At 38.4% G+C, this 19009-nt stretch overlaps 1 protein-coding gene across 2 annotated transcripts in view; it reads right to left on the bottom strand.

Moving 5' to 3' along the window:
- Nucleotides 1-19009, bottom strand: part of EML4 (EMAP like 4) — a 147420-nt gene that overhangs the window by 6952 nt on the left and 121459 nt on the right. For both annotated transcript variants that reach the window (XM_035000988.1, XM_035000989.1), the window contains 2 exons: nt 6928-7016; nt 5502-5599 (listed from right to left, as the gene is read on the bottom strand). In XM_035000988.1, the coding sequence (XP_034856879.1) occupies nt 5502-5599; nt 6928-7016 (187 nt within the window). The remainder of the gene's footprint in view (nt 1-5501; nt 5600-6927; nt 7017-19009) is intronic.

Below are 19009 nucleotides of genomic sequence, written 5' to 3'. Positions count from 1 at the left end.
CACCACAGTGGAAACATTAAGCACCTGGAACTCGGGAGTATCCTGCTGGCCTCTCCACCTAGACAGCAGCAACAAGCACCTATTACCTGTGTCAGACTTCCAAGAAAGAGGAGTCTTGTAGACTTGTGCCTTAAAGGACACTTCACAGATCACCTTCCCTTGGGTCTTCTTCCAAGTCACTGGTGTCCCCTTTAGAAGAACTTAAGTTTTTGAGAATGAAGTAAAGGGTTCTAGGTTGGTCACAGAGAGTACAGTTTTCCTGGGCTGCTTCTTAGCATCCATGGTACACCCCAGAGGCTGGGGAAGATGGTGCAGATACATGGGCACGTGGAGGTCTCCTAGGAAAACTCTTATCTCCAAAGAATATTTCTGGGGAAAAGTCACCCAACATGTACTCCTTCAGAACAGCTGGATCCAATATGACCACCTGACTCATTAAAACATTCCTGAAACAGGAGACAAGATCTTATTCTGCTCTAGTTTCTACTAACACTGTGGGAATTAAATTAAGACAAAAAACTACTAAATGCTGTACTTTGTTGCCTGTGTAAGCATTTGATGATTTCTAAGCTAAATCACGCACAGGTCTTAATGGTGGCACAATGAGACTCAAAAGCACTTTTATCTCCTATAGTCTGTTGTAAAGCATATTTAATTTCTATTGTACTTTTTGAATCACCAGCTTTCTGCTTTTTAATTAAAAAATTCAAAGTACCTTAGGTGCAGTTTCTAATGATTCACACAAAGTACTCTAATTACTCTATTACTTTCTGAAAGTCTAATGACACCTCTCTGGAGCTATGATCTCCCCCACAGTGCTGTATGGCAAATATATTTATACATTTAAATAAATTTAAATGCTGTGAATTTGAGAACTGTGAAGCTCCTGAAATCACCAGAGATTAGGAGGTGTACTGGAAAACAGGTTGGGAATCACTTGCTAGGCACAATGGAGACCTACCAGCTTCACAAGAATTCAAGTTTCAAAGGCATAAAGACACATTTGGTTACTGGATATTTTCTGAATCTGGCAGGAGGATAAGGTTCACACAAATCCTTTTCATGGTACACCCGAGTCTGATGATGCCTGGCTCTGGTGTTAGAAGCCATGCCTCTCAGATAAGAAAACTGCTGGCTGCATGCATGAAGGATTTTACCAGATTCATCAGGCAAAGTGCAGTCCTCCAAGAAGCATTCACACTAATGTAGAAATATTTAAAAATATCATCTGGGACTGTGAAAAGGCTTTAATAACATTATTTAAAAGAGCATCAAAAGCATTATATGTATACATAATCATGTAGTTCCATCTGTACTGGACACAGAACATATTTAGAAGGTAAATCAGTATAAAGTATTCTCAAAAAGGACTCCTGAATAGCAAAAGTACCCAATATAGAAAAGACCTTGGGGAAGTTACCAATTCATACTGGAAAAACAAAGTATTTTTTCCCTGGTATGGATTCCAATAAATAAGCAAAAGATTAAATGTAACTATTTGGGGTCTATAATGTTACCTTCCCAGACACCACCCTGGAGTTACTTTTTTAAAAAATTTATTTATTTGCGAGAGAGAGCAGAAGCAGGGGAGAAGCAAGTTCCCCGCTGAGCAGGGAGCCTGACGTGGGACTTGATCCTAGGACACTTAACCGACTGAGCCATCCAGGCGCCACCCCGCCACCCCAATCACGTTTCTGATGTACTTTTGCTGGTTCAAGGGAAAGCTGTTCTTTAAAAAACAAAAAACAACCCCCCCCAAACATGTATGTATATTTATGTGTGTGTATATATAAATGTGTATGTGTATATATATGTATGTGTGTGTGTGTGTGTATATATATATATATATTGATAAGGTTATCAATCCTCAACTCACACTCAAGGATATTTCAGATAGCCAACTGGCAGTCTTCAAATTCTTTTTAGCTATAAAATCTTTCTTACATATTAAATCTTACAAGAGAAGCCCAATATGCAAAGCAAAGAAAATCATATCCAGCCCAGCCCAGCCCCACCTTAGGGCTTTGCAGGAGACAAGTTAAAAAGAGCTCCTGAATCCAAAGCCTAAACTTTTCTATAGCAGCAGTTATAATATCAAACTGCTTAGGGGCACCTGGGGGCCTCAGTCACGCGTCTGACTCTTGGTTTCAGCTCAGGTAATGATCTCAGAGTTACGTGATCAGGCTCTGCTCTACGCTCAGCATGGAGTCCCCTTGAGATTCTCTCTCCCTCTGCCCCTCCCCCCACTGACTGCACACACATGCACTCACACTCTCTCAAAAAGAAAGAAATCAAACTGCTTACACACTCAATACAGGATACAACCATGAACCCCTGAATCCTATAGTTTGATCAAGCCACTTTTTCTAATATGTACTGAACACTAAGAAGATGGATGTTTTCACGGGAAAAGAAAGAAAAAAGGTTATTCTAAATTTTATGGTCTAATTAAGAGGCAGAAAATGCCACAGATCTGGTAAAGTAGGTTTGGGGTATGTGCAGGAGGGAATGCGGAGCACAGGGGCAGCTGGAGACTGTGCTCCCAGGGGCAACCGTGGGAAGTGAGAGGGCAGACAGGTCACAGAAGAGAAGATGAAAGGCTGCCACAGACAAACAAACAGTATAGAGGGATGACTCCATTCTCTCTTCTTCTCCATCCCTCACCCCGCCCAGAGAAGTCAGGCTTAGGAGGAGCCGATAACTTTTTTTTTTTTTTAAAGATTTTATTTATTTATTTGACAGAGAGAGACACAGCGAGAGAGGGAACACAAGCAGGGGGAGTGGGAGAGGGAGAAGCAGGCCTCCCGATGAGCAGGGAGCCTGATGTGGGGCTCAATCCCAGGACCCTGGGATCATGACTGGAACCAAAGGCAGACGCTTAATGACTGAGCCATTCAGGCGCCCCAGAAATTGGTATTTTATAAAACAGCTTTGGAGAACTTGCATAATATAAGTCCATTTCTCTAAAATGGATCTTGTTTGTTTCTTAGCTTCTGACTGTGAGCAAGGCCTTGGCCTGTAACAACCCTGTCAAGCATGCCACTCCCCTCTACCAGGAAGTACTCGTTTATGTTCTCGGGTACCAGTCATCTTCTCAATTGACGTTTGCCATGAAGAGGGACAGGCTCCAACTGCTTGGTTAATTTATTAAAGGGACATTCTCTAAAGTTCTAAATAGCTTCTGCAGCTATGGTGGTTACTTAAATATTGACTAGTACTAGGAAAATACTGGAAATAAAACAGAAAACAGCATTTGTATTTGCAACTCTGAGAGTAGTTCCTAACCTTCACAACAATCCTATATAGTAGGAACTGTTATAATGTCCAATTTTAAGATAATAAAATTAAGACTCAAGTAAGTTAATTACTTGCCTAAAGTCTCAATCTAGTAAGCGGCAAAACAGTATTAGCTCTGTTCTGTCTGTTCTATACTTATACCCTAGCAGACAACAGATAAAAGCAGTTAACATGAAACTCTAAGACCAGCTGGTGGAAGCAGACAGCAAGGAGAAGTGAGAGCTGGAAGCAAAGCACAGAACATTAGATAATTAGAAAAGCAGACTAGCTGAGCCTTTCATTACAGCCTCAAGCAGTACTATCAACTTTTAACAGTTCCTAAGGATATCTCAAAATAATACTTTCAAATGCTTTAAAGATAAAAGCTGCCTAATTGGAGAAGGCCAAGTCTTTTGCAATTGATAAGCCTGCCATTTCTCAACACTTCCAAGGTCATTCTCATTATCCAATGTCATATACTGCTGTTTCCTTTCTGGATCAGTTGTACTCTAAGTGCATACGACAATGAGACAGATACTGAAAAATCTGGGCATTATTACACTGGAGAGTCTGCTCTACTAAGAGAAGAGGGTTCAGGCCCTGGATTTGCCACCAAGTCAAGATGTGACCAAGGACAAGTCTTTTGTCTGAAAGTCAGTCTCTACATCAGTGAAATAAGACCTGAGCCAAGTGTGTGCTACAGGGCTACCTGTAAAATTTTATATGATTCCACAAGATTAAATTTTAATTGATATACTCTGTTTATTAAGACATGAACTTTTAAAAGATTGAGGCAGAAAATTAAGAGAAACTTAATTTTTCTTAATTAAGGTTAAGGAGCCTGGTAGGTAAACTTCAGTAACCTGAAAATTCCTTTCAGTGGAACATTTCATTTGCTCATGTGGTTACAATGAGGCATTACTGTACTATTTCATATAACAAGTATTATGATAATAAGCTGATTAAAAGAGATTTCAATAAATTAATGGTTAATGATTCATAATTATTATCAAGGCAAAAAGATTATTTTGGATAAATTCTGAAACTTTGACGTTGCTTGTAGATCAGTTTATAGGCTGGTTTTAGCCTATGGTACAAAATAATGTGTGTGCACACACACATGTATACGCACAAAGTAAATAAACAAGTCTCTTCTCTGAATAGTAGTAAATGGTCTGGATTTTGCTTATGTATAGGCTTCTAAAAACGAAATTCTTTTATTTATCCCCTAAAACTATTTTGTGATCTGTGCTGCCACTAACCACTAATTCATCAAGTAATTTTCTAATCCTTTCCTAACATACACACCAAGCTACCTCATTTTCTATAAAAATAGTTAACACATATTGAGTACCTATTATTGCCAAGCACTATTCAAATTATTTTATATGCATTAATTTATTTTAATCCAGTGAAGTAGAAACAGCTGTTATCCTCATTTTATAGATGAGAAAACTGAAACAGAGATTTAAGTAACCTGCCCAAGGTCACACTAGCTTGTACGTGGTGAAATAAGAACTCAAATCCTGGTGGTCGAATCCCAAGTCGGTGCTCTTAACCACTCTGCTGTATTGACTGCCTTTCTTGTCCTGCCCTCAGCTCAAATGTATACTTTTTGAGGATAAGGAATAAATCTTACATATATTTCTGGTGTCTAGAACATTTCTCAAATTAGCAGAATGCCTGCCATAAGGTAAGTACTCAGTATGTCTATAGAATTGAATCAAGTCTACCTTAAAATGATAACAAAGTCGATCAGAATAAATTAAAGGAAATATGCTTCTGTTAACTCTCTTAATGCAGACAGATCTCCATATAAATTACTTTACTTTTAGTGGTGAAAGAGGTGATACAGGAAATTGCAGGGTGTTGAGGATGGACAGGAATGTGGGACACTGGGATTAAAAGTGAGATAGCCTTTCATTTCTGACTCACTCCATTTTCAAAAAGTGTTATTCTAAGGGTTTCCTATGGAAACAGCTTTGATTTAAGAAACTGCCTTTAATCTAGTCAGAAACAGATATTAAACTCCCATCAAAAGAAGAAACATTTCTAAAGCACACAGGGAATGGCAATATTCTGCCGTTAAGTAATCTGTTTTCAAAGAGATTAAAGTTTAAAGCAGTTAAGGACAGAAAACAATGGATACATCAATGTAAAAATTTAACTTATTAAAAGTAAAATTTTCCAACAATTTTACAGCTTATTTTACTTTAACTACTTACAGTGCACTTTCCATGTCTGCTATATTTTCTTCCATTTTCTGAGACTACATAGAGGTAAATAAAGTTGTCATGAGATCCTACCGCCAGGAGGGTGCCATCTAGAATGAGACAGGAAAAAGTGTTAACTAGAGAAATGTATTGACAGATTTGCTGTCTTATTGGACCTGTACTAAGTGAATGATATTTTACAAATGTTAAATCTAATTTAACTGTTATTTGATGAATGAATCCTTCCATCACTAAGCAGATTTGAAAAACATGGCCATCTAGTCCAGTCATTTCTTAGAGATACTCACAGGTCTTAGACTCTAGGCTCATCGCCTTCTAGTTAGCTACAAACTGGCTCCAAGGAAGTTAACCTGCTCTTATGGGTCTAAGTACACAGTACTCATAAGCTGAGTGTTCAATTGCTCATTTCAGCTGAGCACATATGACCTCTCCAACCTGGGAAGCGACTATGTTCTCTTCTTTTATGGTCTCTTCTATTGTTCTTACCATGTAACAGATGGTCAATAAAGTCCAACTGATCTTTGGATTTTAATTGCTATGTTTGTAGTAATTTGCTAGTACAGCACTAAAAAAGCCAAGACAAACAGAAAACCTCTTCTGCTTTAGGATAACTTGCCAGGCTTTATAGCCTGAGCAAATACTCTTCCTTCCATGTTCAACTCAGAGAATAGTATTCTGTGTTTCCTTTTAAACAACTTAGAAGCAATCAAAAAGATCCTTTGGATCCCACACTGATCCAACAACTACTGGAATATATTTTCAAATATAAGCAAATGTCACTCACACTAACTCCAGAGAAGAATGATAAGAATCAAAACCATATTAATAATGGGAAAAAGGAATGGGAATATTATGGAAACATAATTAACATTTTGAATAAAGTATAAAGAATTATTCAAATAAGGCTAAATGAATTTATCAAATTCTTATGAGCTGCTGAGTATTTTATCTAATTAACAAAACTAATCAATACTATGTAGTCAGTAATGCAACTAGATTTTAAAGAGCTTGAACAGCCTATAATAGTGTGTATTTTGAATATTACTATAATTTATTTTATATTTTCTTACATATAAAAAGATTACTAAATAGATGTAACATTCAGCCTAATACCTATTCAAAATTCTAAGTATGTGTAATTCCCCCAAAATAGGATTTGACTGCACTGTATTCTGCTTTCAATTGCAAATGCAGTTGTAACAGTTCATTCTAAATTTGATGATTTAGAATGTTGTTTAACTTTAGAAGATCTTTTGCAGTTTCCTGCAACAGAATTTAATCTGATGTTGGGGGAAACATATTCAATAGTTAACAAGTTTAGAGAGTAAAGAAAAAAAGTAGTCAGCTTTAGTGGAAGTGAAAATATGCAATGACAGAGAAATGCTGTGTATGCCAGGATGGGGGTAAATCTGCCTACCTACTGAGTAGCGCATCACAGAGAGTTGTTCATTCCCATCTGTGTGGATAGAAACTAGATCTCTGGTTTCTGCATCTAGAACAAACCACCTGTTAAGAAGTAAAAATCAAAATTTTCTTTAGATATTAGCACTTAAAGAAAAAAACGATTTTTTCTCCCTTTTAAAAAATTCCAACAAATTTTAATAATGCCCTTAAATGACATGTTTCCATCATCCACTGAAGGATAAATTCATTTTGCAAAATGTTGCTAAATACAATATACATATATGGGCCTAGGCATGTTCTCATTTCTATTTAGGTATTCACTCAGTTCAACTGGGTCTCTTTGCTAGGTAGCATCTAAACAGAAAGTTAAGATGATAGGATCAGTGTTCCTGAAGATTAGAGATGGGGAAAAAGAAACAACCCAAGTGAAACAAAGGACATTTAAGAGCCAATCTCAGTGATGGTGACCATATATAATAGAGGAGCTCACAGAAGGGAAATGAACAATAGAAGACACAGAAAAACCTTTAGGAAGGACGTAGGATAGGTTGAGCTGAACACGGAGGGAAACAGGTACAGGCGGTTCAGTGGCAGGAGGAGGGACAGCTGCACAGCTATGGAGATGGGAAGGAGCACAGGCAGTATGAAGGTGGGAGGGGAAGGCAGAGGGCCCTTCATTTAGTGTGATTTCAAAGGAACCAGCAGGGGGCGCTCTGCCTCTCCAATACCTCCACATGTGCACACAGCTCTGAATTCTTTCAAAGACAGTTCATTGTTCACATTTACAGGAAAAGTCAAAATGTAAAAGCCTTTTGAGAGGTAAGATAATGGTTAAATTCAACTATATAATAAATGACTTCTCAAATCTTTTTATAAGAGCACTTGAAGGGGCGCCTGGGTGGCACTGGTTAAGCCTTGGACTCCTGGTTTTGGCTCAGGTCCTATCTCAGGGTCCTGAGATGGAGCCCCGTGTTGGGTTCCTTGACCAGCGTGGAGCCTGCTTAACATTCGCTCTCCCTCTCCCCTTGCCCGCCCCCACCACCGTGCTCACTCGCTCTAAAATAAGTAAATCTTAAAAAGGGGGGGGCACTGGAAGGGAAGGATGGTGCTTCGGAAAAGCATGGCAAAATACGAGGCATAAAGCAAAGACTGGCAACTGAGGACAGACAACTAGAAACTGGGTAAGTGAGAAAAAAGCAGGTTATAAACAGCATGCACAGCTAATTCAAGGAGTTTAGAGTTGGGCATGGCCTGGCTCAGATCAGTCACTAAATAAATATTGGGAGAATGAATAAACAAATATAAAGTCAGTCTTGAAAACGACAAAAGCCAAGTTTTTGGAAGAATTATTTAATAGTGCAGTGTGTAGGAAGAAATGTTTGATGTGGAGAGAACGGGACAAGACTAGCAAGTTTTGTTTTTAAGATGGGAAAAAAAATCCACCACTAAAATAAGCCAATACAGAAATCATGTGGACAGTTCCTTGTAATTTTAAAACTAATACCCAGAAAAAGACCATTTCCTCTTCAGAGTAAAAGAAATACTATTTAGGAGAGAGAAAATGGCATGAAAGAATTAAAAAAAAAAAAAAGTTTAGTGACATTGTTTAACATGCCTTAGTGCATGCAAGGTAGAAGATGAAAGACTAAAAGACGCCAACTCTGGGGCGCCTGCGTGGCTCACTCGTTGGGCGTCTGCCTTCGGCTTGGGTCATGATCCCAGGGCCCTGGGATCGAGCCCCGCATCGGGCTCCCTGCTCTGCGGGAGGCCTGCTTCTCCCTCTCCCACTCCCCCTGCTTTTGTGTTCCCTCTCTCGCTGTCAAAAAAAAAAAAAAAAAAAAAAAGACACCAACTCTTACCATAAGTGAAATCCCTCTTGAATTAAAAACATTCATGAGTGAATTTTAGTAACTTGTGAGCTATGGTTGAAACTTCTAGGTAGCTAGCCTAATTCATAAATTCTGTCTTCTACGTTGGTAAGAGAAATGGCTTCTATTTGTCAATGCTTGAGTTAAGGCCAATAGTAGGAAACTGGTACTGTGAAGTTCTACGCTGCATGTTTATTTCCATTTCAAAAGGTGTGTTAACTTACTGCAACTGGACAGTACCCATAGATTATAGGTTTCTTCTGAGAATGTAATTTATTAATCGATTTTTATGGCTACCATTGTAGCCTCTGAGCCAAGAAATGCCAAAGCTGATGCCAAGTGAACTGTGAACTGCCTTTTCAGAATAAGGGTAACAAAATATTCCAACCCAGACTGATCAGACAGACCTAAATAACAATGAGATACAGTGCTACTTCTGTAGGTACCAGATTTCAAGTTTTTTAAATGAATTTATGGAAACTTTGTTATCTTAGGCATTTGAAAAATTACCATTTTTATTTTTATTTTTTTTTTAAGATTTTATTTATTTATTTGAGAGAGAGAGAATGAGAGACAGAGAGCATGAGAGGGAGGAGGGTCAGAGGGAGAAGCAGACTCCCCGCTGAGCAGGGAGCCTGACGCGGGACTCGATCCCGGGACTCCAGGATCATGACCTGAGCCAAAGGCAGTTGCTTAACCAACTGAGCCACCCAGGCGCCCCGAAAAATTACCATTTTTAAAAAAGATTTTATTCATTTAATTGAGAGCAAGTGAGCACAAGTGGGGGGGAGGGGCAGAGGGAGAAGCAGACTCCCCACTGAGCAAGCAGGGAGCCCGACATGGGACTTGATCCCGGGACCCTGAGATCATGACCCGAGCCGAAGGCAGACGCTTAACCAACTCAGCAACCCAGGCGCCCAAAAAATTGCCATTTTTTATCTGAAGAGCCCAACTACCATTCCCCTTGACCCCAAACTACTGTTTTAAGACTGTTTCTAAGTCAATTTAATCTTCCTAGGAAAATTGCAAATAATTTTCTTTTTGGAAATTCCCTTAAAAACTAGGAAACAAAACAAAACCCACAACAAACCCCAGAATGTCTGTTGGTGTAACATGCAGAAACCTACAACTCTGAATTGTTGACTGATTAGAGATGGGAGCTATCAAAATCTCTCCAAAAAACAAACCTACTTTTTCTATTTCTTTAATTATATATCAGAGGTTAATTATCCTACTTTAATCAAGTAATTTTTAGTTAATAATTTAATAACTTTGTTATAAAAAAGTAACTTCCATAGGGATCCCAGCAATAATTTTAAAGTTCCCACCCTTTCCATTGCATGAAGTATGTTCTACCCTCAGAAAAGACTTTTGGGCTCAGGACCTCTGTCTCTAAGAAATGTATGGAGAAGAGAACAAATCCTCTAGCAAAGGGAATTTTAAAGAAATAAGTTTTTAAGTTTCACGATGTTGAATTGTATTCTTACTTCAGTCCAAGCTTCTGCTTTAAGATAATTTGGCATCATTATCAGGCTTTATATGGCCTAAAGGACCTAATGCATACTTCTAAATGTAACTGCTCGGTATCACAGAGGGGGAATCTTTGGTGATATATTTAAATTACTCTTGACCTGTGGGTCACGTAACAAAGAGTAGTACCATCATTTATCTCAACTTTCTAAAAAGACACTATATTGATTTCCTTAGTGGCAAGAAAAGGATCAAGATTTTAGATGGAAAGTATCAATTTTAAAGTCCCTAAATGCATATATATGTTTATAACAGGAGTTAAAAAAATATTCGTCATAATATAAAGTGTGTCCTCTGGGTGGCAGGTTTGTAACCCCACCCCCACCCCCGCCCTGTGCCACCCCCTTCCTTCTTCATGATCTTCTACTTAAAAGAATAGGAATAATTTAGTATCAGAAAAATGTAAAGTCAAAACAGGGGGAAGAGAAGCCTAATTCAACCCTCTTATTTTACAAATAAAAACAATGAAATGCTCTGATTTTAAAACATCTGACCAGTCATCAACCAACTAGTTAGGTTGGGAGAGCTTCTGGCCCTTGTGCTTTTCACTAATATCACACAAGGGAAGGGTATGATTCCACAGAAAGTGCTCTTTCTAGGTCTTTGAGATACATTAACATTTAGGGATCCAGAGAAAAAAGGAGTTAGCCAAGGAGGCAGAAGAGGAGTTTATAATCTAACTGGGGAGACAGAATGAGTATAAAGTGGTAAACAGTAAAGTAATATGAATTATACAAGTTGTAAGGATTATGAAGTCTCAGAGCAGGGAGTAATCACAGAGGAGATGGGTGGTCTAGGGTTTCATCACATCAAAGGTGGCACCAAATAAACAGAGCAGTAGGTAAGAAACCACAGAAAGGGCTGGCATGTATATAAAGGGTAACAACTTGACCACTCTAGCTGCAGTGGTGAGGAAAAGACTTTTAATGAGCTTTAAAGGCCAGGCTAAGGAGTTTGGATTCCACTGTTTAGGTATCAAAGAATTTAGGAACGGGGCGCCTGGGTGGCTCAGTCGTTAAGCGACTGCCTTCGGCTCAGGTCATGATCCCAGGGTCCTGGGATCGAGCCCCACATCGGGCTCCCTGCTCAGCGGGAAGCCTGCTTCTCCCTCTGCCACTCCCCCTGCTTGTGTTCCCTCTCTCGCGGTCTCTCTCTCTCTCTCTGTCAAATAAATAAATAAATAAAATTAAAAAAAAAAAAAGAAGAAGAAGAATTTAGGAATGTGCTAATCCAGTTGGCTCATAGTTTCCCACATTTGCTCAATCCATTCCTCCTGCTTAATATGAGCTCCTCACTCTTCACTGCTTCTTCAAGATCCAAGAACTTCAAGGCAGGACCAATACCTCCGCTGTGAAGCATTCTCTGACCACTAATTTCTCTGTTGATCTTTAAGTATTAGTGCCTGTTTTTTTTTTTGTTTTTTTTTTATTAGTGCCTGTTTATTCAAGTAATATTACAACACTAATAGGAAATGCTCTTTATCTCTTTATGTAGTATCTAAATAGGTTATAATCTACTTAGGGTTGGGACCAAGTCTCATATTTCTTTGTGCTACCCACTGCATCTAGTTCAGTGCTTTACAAGTTGCTGGAACTCAATAAGCATCTGAAGAGTGACTCAGAACTGGACTTACAACAAGGCAGAACTCAGGGAGATTCATGCTGATGGAGTTCAAAGACACTGTGCACAATGGGAAATGAGCTCAGGAGTACCCGTGAGCCAAGTTAACACTAAATTACAGAGGAAAAAAGCTATTCTTTTCTAATTAGAAGCCTTCTCTTTTAATTATGTCAAAGAAAAGTCTCCACTAACACTAATATGTCTTTGATTATCACTCCTTTTGAACAGCAGGAGCATATTTTAGACTCAAAACTTTAGAGTCAACAATACTTTAGCTACACTGCTGGTTTGCTGAAGTGACAGTCACCATCACAATTGAGGAGTTGAGTCAGATCACTTAAATCTCTCCAGGTCTAGGATTTTGTGATTCCATGTCAACAACTAAATTCTTTACCTACCCACTCACCAGGCTCACCTTCCGAGCCTGCTTCCTTGTCAAAGCTATCACTATCACTGTAGACCAGAAACTTCGGGATCTTCTTTGAAGTCACCTCTCTCAGTCTGTCCACTCCCCTTTACATCCAGATATGCTATAAATAGTTGTTTTATATACTGACTCAATTTTAGGGATTTCTCTCTTTGAAACAATTTCCAACTTTAATCCTTGCTTTTTATTCTCCTTATCACTTCAGGTCTATTGATTTCTCTAATTTCGGGTGTCTCACCCCCATTTACCAGCCAATAAAATGACTGGCAAAAACGCTGTTGGTTTGGAAACAGAACTGGGTCCAAACAACACCAGAGTAAAGTTCTGTGTAAGGTGCCTGGAGAATTCTGTCTGAATTGATATAGACCTGATATCCTGATGGGATGGTAAATATCCGTGGTTCCTCTGAGTCTGAGGGTGATAGGTAAGTGTCTTTAGAGAAACTGGTTTCAAAAAATAGGAAAGGGAAGGATATCAACTGGGGTCTTGGAAAAATCAAGAATATATTTTTAACAATTCAGAGATTATAAACTTTCAAATTCATAACAGTTCAGGTTTACACATATTGTTAGCTTTATGAAAAACTTTAAATCCCATCAAGAAGCCCAAATTTTTTAAAAATGAGACAATATGGTAAATATACAATGGAATATTAATCTGCCATAAAAAAGAATGAGATCTTGCTATTTGCAACGTGGATGGACCTAGAGGATATTCTAGAGGACAGAATGCTAAGTGAAATAAATCAGAGATGGGGTGCCTGGGTGGCTCAGTTGGTTAAGCAACTGCCTTCGGCTCAGGTCATGATCCTGGAGTCCCGGGATCGAGTCCCGCATCGGGCTCCCTGCTCGGCGGGGAGTCTGCTTCTCCCTCTGACCCTCCCCCCTCTCATGTACTCTCTCTCATTCTCGCTCTCTCAAATAAATAAATAGATCTTAAAAAAAAAAAAAAAAAGAAAAGAAATCAGAGAAAGACAAATACCGTGAGTTCACTCATGTGGAATTTAAGAAACGAAAAAAAGAGACAAATAGACTCTTAAATACAGAGAACTGGTGGTTTCCAGAGGGGTGGGGTGAAATAGATAAAGAGGATCAAGAATACACTTATCTTGATGAGCACTGAGTAATGTACAGAATTACTGAATCATTATATTGTACACCTAAAACTGATATAACACTGTATGTTAACTGTACTTCAATTAAAAAAATTAGAGAATGTTATATTTGAAAATCACATGTGGGGTGTGGTGCCTAAGTGTAATTTGTTAATTAAATGGTTTATAGTTATTGGTTTGATAGATCTAAGATTTTGGTAACTAATGATTAACAATTACTAGTATTTACTAACTTTTATCCATTTATATGCTTATTACCCTGATACCAAAACCAGGCAAAGGCATCACAAGAAACCTGCAGACCAATATCCTTTATGAATATACATGCAAAAATCTTCAACAAAATATGAACAAACTGAATCTGGCAACATATATACCATGACCAAATAGGATTTACCTCAAGAACACAAGGTTAACATCTTAACTACTCCATATTAATAAAGGACAAAAACATGTTATCTCAAAAGGCCAAAAAAGGTATTTGACAAAATCCAAAACCCTTTCATGATTAAAAATTCTCAACAAACTAAGAGGAGAAGGAAAATTCTTCAACATGACAAGCGGCATCTATGAAAAACCTACAACTAACATACTTAGTGATGAAAGGCTTTCCTTCTAAGATACTTCTATTAAGTACTGTACTGGAGGTTTTTCTACTTACGACAATTAGACAAGAAAAAAAAGGCATTCAGATTGGAAAGAAAACACTTTGTAGTGTTTACATGGTCTTGCCTATAGAAAACCCTAAGGAGTCCACTAAAAAAACTATTAGAAGTTGCAGGATACAAGATCAATAGATGAGAAGCAGTTGTATTTATATATTCTAATAATAAATATTCTGAAAATGAAACTTTTCTCAATTTAATTTAAAATGGTATCAGGAGAGGGCGCCTGGGTGGTTCAGTTGGTTAAGCGACTGCCTTTGGCTCAGGTCATGATCCTGGAGTCCCAGGATCGAGTCCCGCATCGGGCTCCCTGCTCGGCAGGGAGTCTGCTTCTCCCTCTGACGCTCCTCCCTCTCATGCTCTCTGTCTCTCATTCTCTCTCTCTCAAATAAATAAATAAAATCTTTTAAAAAATAAATAAATAAATAAATAACATGGTATCAGGAGAATGAAATACTTAGGTACAAATTTAACAGATGTGCAAATTTGCACCCTAAAAACTAAAAACGCCTTGAAAAAGAAAAGCAAAGCTGGAGGCATCACAATTCTTGACTTCAAGTTATATTACACAGCTGTAGTGATCAAAATGGTATGGTACTGGCACAGACACACAGATTAAAGGAATAGAAAATTGAGAAATAAATCTGCAACACTGTGGTCAATTCTTGACAAAGCAGGAAAGGCTATCCAATGGGAAAAAGGCTTTTCAACAAATGATGCTGAGAAAACTGGACAGCCGCATGCAAAAGAATGAAATTGGGCCACTTTCTTACACCAAACACAAAAATTAATTCAAAATGGATTAAAGACCGAAATGTGAGACCTGAAACCATAAAAATCCTAGAGGAGAACACAGGCAGTAACCTCTTTGACATCAGCCGTAGCAGTTTCTTTCTAGATGTGTCTCCCGAGCCAAGGGAAACAAAAGCAAAAATAAACTAGTGGGACTTCATCAAAATAAAAAGCTTCTGCACAGCAAAGGAAACCATCAACAAAACTAAAAGACAGTCTACGAAAAGGAGAAGATACCTGCAAATGACATATCTAATAAAGGGTTTGTATCCAAAATCTATAGAGAACTTAATAAAACTCAACACCCCAAAAATGAATAATCCAGTTAAAAAATGGGCAGAAATTTATTTTTTAAGAAAGATTTTATTTATTTATTTGACAGAGAGAGACACAGCAAGGGAGGGAACACAAGCAAGGGGAGTGGGAGAGGGAGAAGCAGGCTTCCCGCGGAGCAGGGAGCCCAATGCGGGGCTTGATCCCAGGACCCTGAGATCATGACCTGAGCCGAAGGCAGACGCTTAACGACTGAGCCACCCAGTCACCCTGGCGGAAATTTTCCTAAAGACATTACATATGGTCGACAGATGCAAGAGAAGATGTTCAACATCACTGATCACTGGGGCAATACAAATCAAAACTACAATGAATTATCACGTTACACCTGTCAGAATGGCTAAAATCAAGAACATAAGAACGGGTGTTGGTAAGGAAATGGAGAAAGGGAATTCTTTACACGGTTAGTGGGAATGCAAACTGGTGCAGCTACTCTGGAAAACAGTATGGAGATTCCTCAAAAATTTAATAATAGAACTACCCTATGATCCAGCAATTGCACTGCTAGGTATTTACCCAAAGATACAAAAATACTAATTCAAAGGGATACATGCACTGCAGTATTTACAGCAGCATTATCTACCATAGCCAAATTATGGAAACAGCCCAAGTATCCACTGATTGATGAATGGATAAAGAAGGTGTGGTGTATATACACAATGGAATATTACTTAGCCATAAAAAAGAATGAAATCTCGTCATTTTGCAACGACATGGGTGGAGCTAGGGAGTACTATGCTAAGTGAAATATGTCAATCAGAGAAAGATAAATACTGTATGATTTCACTCATATGTCAATTTAAAAAACAAAACAACAGGACACTTGAGTGGCTCCGTCTGTTAGGCATCTGCCTTTGGCTCAGGTCATGATCCCAGAGTCCCAGATCAAGTCCCACATCGAGCTCCCTGCTCAGCAGGAAGTCTGCTTCTCCCTCTGACCCTCCCCCATCTGGTGTTCTCTCTCTCTCTCTCAAATAAATAAATAAAATCTTTTAAAAAAAGAAAGTAAATAAAAAACAAAACAGCAGCACCTGGGTGGCTCAGTCAGTTAAGCATCCGACTCTTGATTTCTGCTCAGGTTATGATCTTGGGGTCGTGGGATAAGTCCCACGTGGGGCTCTGTGCTCAGTGGGGAGTTGGCTCGGGATTCTCCCTTTCCCTCTGCCCCTCCCCTAGTTCGTGCGCTCTCTCTCAAATAAATAAATCTTTAAAAAAAGGGGGGGGGGCAAAACAAATGAGCAAAGGGAAAAAAGAGAGGGGGCAAAGTAAGAAACTATAGAGAACAAATTGATGGTTAGGAGAGGGGATGTGGGTGGCGGATGAATTAAGGAGTGCACTTGTGATAAGCAATGGGTGTTGTATGGAAGTGTTGAATCACTGAATTGTACATCTGAAACTAATATACACTTTTTGTTAACTGGAATTTAAAGCTTAAAAAAATAAAAAATAAAAACGTTTTTGAAAGAAATTGATCTAAATAAATGGAAAAACATCTCCTGTTCATAAACTGAAAGACTTAATACTGTTAAGATATTGACATTCCCCAAACTGATCTACTAAAAAAAATTCCTATCAAAATGCCAGCTGGCTTCTTTGTAGAAACTGACAAAACCTATCCTAAAATTCATGTGGAAATTCAAAGGATCCTGGATAGCTAAAACAACCTCAAAAAAGAACAAAGTTGGAGGTTGGAGGACTCAAATTTCCCAATTTCAAAATTTACCACAAAGCTACAACACAAGGTTGTGATACTGCCACAAGGATGGACATATAGATCAATGGAATAGTATGCAGAGTCCAGACAGAAACCAATACATTTATGGTCAAATGATTTTCAACAAGGGTATAAATACCATTCAGTGGGGGGAAAATGGTGGTGTAACAACTGGATATCCCCATGAAAAAGAATGAAGTTGGATATCTACCTCACACCACATACAAAGATTAACTCAAGATGAATCAAGAGACCCAAAGGCAAGAGCTAAAACTATAAAATTCTTAGGAGGAAAACACAGAAATAAATCCTAATGACCAGGAGACAAGAGGAAGAATAGATAAACTGGACTATATAAAACTTTAAAAATTTTTGTCGCAAATGTTACCATCAAGAAAGTGAAAAAAAGACAATCTTTGGAACAAAATATGTGCAAATCATATCTGATAAGGTACTATATCCAGAATATATGAAGAATCCTTAGAACTCAACAATAAAAAGACAAACCAATTCAAAGATGGGCACAGGATTTGAGTAGACATTTCCTAAAAAGGTGATCCAAGTGGCCAGTAATTGCCTAAAAAAGGTAACATCATTCGCCATCAGAGAAATGCAAGTCAAAACTACAACGAAAAAGCATTCTGCACCCATTAGGATGGTATACTCAAAATACAGACAATTATACTTTGCTGGTGGAATTGTAAAATGATGTAGCTATTGTGGAAAACAATTTGATTAACACAAGATCCAGCAAGTTTACTCCTCGGTATATGCTCAAGAGAGTTGAAAACATGTCCACACAAAAACTTGTATATGAATGTTGGGTGAAAGAAGCTAGTCACAAAAGACCACATATTGTAGGATTCTATTTATATGAAATCTCCAGAATAGGCAAACCTATAGAAACAGACCTAGGGGGAAGTGGGTGAGGATAATGAAGAGTAACTGCCAATAGGTACAGGGTTTCTTTTTGTGTTAATGAAAATGTTCTGAAATTAGCTTGTGATAAAGCTTGTGAACTTACTAAAAACTATTAAACTGTATACTTTAAATGGATAACTTTTATGGTATATATCTCAATAAAGCTGTTAAAAAATAATCCTTTATTATGTGAGGATTGGCATGTTAAGGAAGGAACTATGTCCACTTAGGGCTATATGTTTTTTCCCCTTAGAAATTAGAGTAGTAATACTTTATTTTAAATGACAATTTTATTTATCACCGTGATAATTTACCCACACTTGTGCTTACTTCTTGATTACAAGGAGTAAATTTCTAGATTTGGACATGAAAAGATCTTTTTTTTTTCTTTTTTTAAATTTATTTGCGAGAGAGAGAACGAGAGACAGAGAGCATGAGAGGGAGGAGGGTCAGAGGGAGAAGCAGACTCCCTGCCGAGCAGGGAGCCCGATGCGGGACTCGATCCCGGGACTCCAGGATCATGCCCTGAGCCGAAGGCAGTCGCTTAACCGACTGAGCCACCCAGGCGCCCTGAAAAGATCTTTAAACATCTTGCTAGTCACCTTTTCTGGATCATGCACAATTTGGACACGTGTTGCACTGTATTAAAAAAAATTCCTTGCCCTAGGTGTGACTTATTTTTAGGCTGAGGGGTCAGTGATAATAATCTGAATGGCTACACTGAGGAGTTTTCAGTTTTAGACACTACAGCCAGGTATTCACAGACCCATGTAAAAAAAATAAATGAGAAAGTTCTCCAAGAATCAACAGAATCTAACCAGATGCAAAACCAAAGACAGGAGTAATGTATAGAACGGAATGAACATGGATAACTACATCTCCCCCTAGGTTCTAAATAATGTCCACCTTTTATTTAGTTATCACATCACTCTCATTTATTTATTTATTTTTAAAGATTTTATTTTATTTATTTATTTGACAGACAGAGACAGTGAGAGAGGGAACACAAGCAGGGGGAGTGGGAGAGGGAGAAGCAGGCTTCCTGTGGAGCAGGGAGCCCGATGTGGGGCTCGATCCCAGGATCCTGTGATCATGACCTGAGCCAAAGGCA

The sequence above is a fragment of the Mirounga leonina genome, unplaced genomic scaffold (assembly GCF_011800145.1).
Source record: "Mirounga leonina isolate KUSES-001 unplaced genomic scaffold, KU_Mleo_1.0 Mir_125, whole genome shotgun sequence".
Classification (NCBI taxonomy): domain Eukaryota; kingdom Metazoa; phylum Chordata; class Mammalia; order Carnivora; family Phocidae; genus Mirounga; species Mirounga leonina.
This window is presented reverse-complemented; position numbering and strand designations above follow the sequence as displayed.